General features: G+C 57.3%; 1 protein-coding gene across 1 annotated transcript in view; it reads right to left on the reverse strand.

Annotated features, from left to right (window-relative positions):
- LOC104409719 (histone-lysine N-methyltransferase SETDB1-like) overlaps positions 1-4,203 on the reverse strand; it is a gene marked incomplete at its 5' end in the record, with an annotated part of 6,983 nt that extends 2,780 nt beyond the window's left edge. Inside the window, 5 exons of the mRNA XM_010019676.1 lie at positions 151-179; positions 673-1,289; positions 2,686-2,855; positions 3,337-3,453; positions 3,689-4,203. Of these exons, the coding sequence (XP_010017978.1) occupies positions 151-179; positions 673-1,289; positions 2,686-2,855; positions 3,337-3,453; positions 3,689-4,203 (1,448 nt within the window). The remainder of the gene's footprint in view (positions 1-150; positions 180-672; positions 1,290-2,685; positions 2,856-3,336; positions 3,454-3,688) is intronic.
- Between the last annotated feature and the right edge of the window lie 8 nt (positions 4,204-4,211).

The raw sequence follows: 4,211 nt of genomic DNA on the forward strand, positions 1-4,211 counted from the left end.
CTGGACAAGCCCATAGTGCTCACACTGGGCCCAGCCCAAGCTCTGCCTCCTCCAGCAGTGGTGTTAAACTGAGTCAAGGGCTGCCCCAAAGCTGCAGCAGTTCCTTATCTGGCAATAAAAAGCAGGAAAATCCAGGTTACGGGAGCTTACCCGGGAATTTTGGCTGTGTCCTCAGGTTCCTGCAGGGGGGAGAAGGACACATAGTTAAAACCTCTCCCTTTTGGCCGTGCTCAGTGGGACACCCAGGCCAGGGGCTGCTTCCCAGGGCCAAGGTCTGACCACGCGTCTCCCATCCTCCGTGTCCCATCTGGTGGGTCTCCAAGGAGGGAGGGGACAGAGAGCACCCCATCTCCCTGCCAACCCCAGCTCTGCCTCCCCACCACCCCTGGCACCCAATGCTGGTCCCTCCTGCAGGGCTGCACAGCCACGAGCACCAAGGGCCTGAGGGACACCGAGCTCATGCTGAGCAGCCTCTTTGCAGCCTCTTCTGCCCCAACACCCTCCAGGAAGGGAACAGGCACCTCCTACCCCACCGCAGCGAGCACGAGGCCGAGTAAGCAGAGCATGGGGACACCAAAGAGCACCACAGGCACGTTGTATGGGTGGAGAAGCCATTGAGCAAGAGCACAGCTGAGGCCCATTGTGGTGTCTCCGTTTCCTCATCTCCCTTACGTCTTTCTTTGATGCCTTCAGCTCCCGATCCGCGTCTCCCGGGGCAGCAGCACAGGTTTTCTCCCTCTCCCCTGGCATCTCCCCTTTGCTGGCCTTGGCTTCCCCCCCTTCACTCATCTTGAAGGAGGAGGTGCTGTCATTGTCCTGGAAGCCATCAGACACGCTGTTGGAGCTCAACCACGACACCACCTTGTTCTTGGAGCTCTCCTCCGACACCGGGAGCTTGCAGGAGGCAGCCACGGCCGCCTCGTCGTGCTGGAGCTGTCGGGTGAGCCCTGAGTCCTTGGAGGCTGTCTCTGAGAGGCCGTTCTCCTTCTGGCCGCGTGTCTGGCGGCGCGTGGCGTAGCTGCGCCACACCGAGCTGGTGCTGAAGTCCTCGTCCTTGCAGAAGTTGTCATCGGAGCTGTCCTCGTTGGACTCCTCCTGCTCCTCCGTGCCCGTGTTCTCCTCCTCGTCGTCCTTCAGGTCTACCCCGCTGCTGTCCGAGGAGCACTTGGCGTCGCTCTCGTAGCCCTCCTTGAAGTTCTCCACGCTCTCGATGTGGTCCAGGTTGGCAAAGTACTCGTCCCCCATCTCCAGCCCCTCTTTGTCAGCAAAGTCATCCGTGAGGATCTTCCCTGAGGGAATGGAACCAAGCGTGAGTTTTCCAGGGATGAGGTTCCTAACCCAGTGCACACCAATGAGCGAACAGGGCTGATGCCACCTTATGCCAAAGTGGGCTGGGAGAGGACAATGTATGACCATGATAGTTGAGGTTATCTGAAGGACTTGGTCTAAAGCAGGTCGTGGAATCATAGAATGGGTTGGGTTAGAAAGGACCTTAAGGTCATCCAGTTCCAACCCTCTGCCATCCCAACCCACACTAGACCACATCACCCAATGCTCTGCCCAACCTGACCTTGAACACTGCCAGGGATGGGGCACTTACCACTTCGGGCACCCTGCTCCAGGGCCTGAGCACCCTCAGAGTAAAGAACTTCCTTGTATCTACTTGAACTTCCCCTGTTCAAGCTGGAACCCATCACCCCTTGTCCTGTTGCTACCTCCAGGTTTCTTGCTACAAGGTCCTTGCTAACATCCAGCTTTCCAACACGGGCATCTCTAAGCAGCAGTTCCAACAGGGACACTGCCTTTGCCTCCAAGGGGCTGGAGGTGATGGCACAGGGTGAGCAGAGCACCAGAACCCAGCAGTGTCCATGGTGTCCTTTCAGGGCTGATGCAACCACCCTGTGCAACTTCTGCATTTGGCTGGTTTGGGCCCATGGCCCCAGCAACCAGTGGGGTGTAAACAGGAAACTGGGTTGTGTGGATTCCCAACCAGCTCTGAGGTCACACAGGCACAGCCTGCTTTGGGTGGAAGGGACCTTAAAGCTCCTCCAGCTCCAACCCCTGCCCCGGGCAGGGACACCTTCCACTAGAGCAGGTTGCTCCAAGCCCCTGTGTCCAACCTGGCCTTGAACACTGCCAGGGATGGGGCAGCCACAGCTTCATCCAACCCATCCCAGGGCCCCACCACTCTCCCAGGGAAGAGCTTCTGCCCAAGAGCTCATCTCAATCTCCCCTCTGGCAGGTTCAAGCCATTCCCCTTGGCCTGTCCCTCCATCCCTTGTCCAAAGCCCCTCTCCAGGTTTCCTGGAGCCCCTTTAGGCCCTGGAGCTGCTCTAAGGTGTCCCCTTCAGGAGCCTTCTCTTCTCCAGCTGCCCCAGCCCAGCTCTCTCAGCCTGGCTCCAGAGCAGAGCTGCTCCAGCCCTCGCAGCAGCTCCGGGGCCTCCTCTGGCCTTGCTCCAGCAGCTCCACGTCCTATTTCATGATAAACAAAGCCCAGATCCCAGGCCTGACACAACCAGATCTTTTCAAACACTTATTCCCCCCACTCCTTAACTGAAACCAAGCAGATTCCTATCTGGATACATGTGACTGCCAGGCAGGGCTGGCTCAACAAAGGCTCTTCACTCACAGCACCCATTTCAAAGCTAAAGAGGCTTCTACCTGGTCACTGAGGTGAGGTCCTACCTGCATAGATGCAGACAAAGGAGCCTTTAGCAATGTCATCGAGGCAACGAATGCCCCAACCTTTGTTCTGGGTCTTGAATAACTGCAGCCGGACTTGGAGGCCGTGTTGGACCAAGCGGTTGGTGCACATGTTAACGTTGCACTTGCACCTCTTGTTGCACTCATAAACTCTGAAAGAGAGGGGAACAGAGACATCTTCCTTCATAAAGAACCTCCCAAGAGCTGGTGTGGCACCAGAAATGACCCAAAGAGACCTGCAGCAGCGACCGAGCTCAAGAGAGTCAGGAAAGTGGTGTTGTGAGGTGCTGTGCTCATAAACAGAGGTCCTGAGCCACATGTTAACAGGGATTGAGGACAGAGGCAGGTTTGCACTATCTCCCTCAGGAAACAGTAACAGAATGGTTTGGAAGGGACCTTAAAGCTCATCCAGGGCAGGGCCACCTTCCACTAGACCGGGTTGCTCCAAGGTCCCTCCATCCCTTGCCCAAAGCCCCTCTCCAGCTTTCCTGGAGCCCCTTTAGGCACTGGAGCTTCTCTAAGGTGCCCCTGGGGCCTTCTCTTCTCCAGGCTGAACAATACCCCCTCTCTGATAGCATCAGAGGCCAAGTTTCTGGGGCTGGTGAGGGAAGGAGAAGACGTGGCTCTGCTTACCCTGTTGGGAGACATTCTTCCAGCCTTTTGTGCTGGTATCCAGAGTTGGGGTTGATCTGCCCCCCCGGGGTGCAGCCAGTTGCTTGCACAGTCAGCTGCTGACAGGCACATTTTGATCTGGAGAGAGACACAGAAAAACCCACCCATCCCTCAGAAGTCAAGTTTCAGCCACTGGTTTAACAGAAAGAAGAAGAAATCCCATCTTCTGGAACGGGTAGATGCAGAGATGGACACTCGGGGCTTGATTTGTCCTCAAACCTGCAACCAAGCAGGGGCTTAAAGTGCAGAGCAGGTCCCTCTCGTGCTGTCATCCCCCACCCTCCAGCCCCAGCGATACCAGGGGGTCACCTACTTGTCTCTGCAGCCGTCTTTGCAGTCGCAGCCCACAAGGAACTCCCAGCTGGTGTTGATGTAGACCCCTTTGCCTGGGATCCGCTCCTTGCTGTAGGCCACCTGAGGAGGTGGGGTGTTATCAATCTCATTGACACAGGACAGAGGCACGTCCTCCCTGCCCTTGGTAATGTCCGCGATGTAGTAGTAGGGTTTGTAGGGCTGGAACTTGCGATCCACCAACACGTAAGGATCCAAGCAGAACATCTCCAGGAACAAGAAGTCACAGTCCGTCTCGAAGAGGTACCGCTCGATCTCCTGCATGGTCCTGAGGCAGAGCCCACACGGGGTCTTGTAGAGCACGTGGAAGCCCATCTTGCGGTTGAGGCGGCGCCGCGCTGTCATGCGGCGGAAGTCGTAGAGGAGCGGGATGAGCAGCGGGTTGCGGCTGCGGTACTGGTCACCGCGCAGCGGCCGCACGCGCGACAGGCACGTGTAGCTGCACACGTGGGGCAGGTAGAAGAGCTTCTCCAGCGGCGCTCGGT

This window comes from Nestor notabilis, unplaced genomic scaffold (genome assembly GCF_000696875.1).
Source record: "Nestor notabilis isolate BGI_N333 unplaced genomic scaffold, ASM69687v1 scaffold23748, whole genome shotgun sequence".
NCBI classification, from domain to species: Eukaryota; Metazoa; Chordata; class Aves; order Psittaciformes; family Psittacidae; genus Nestor; species Nestor notabilis.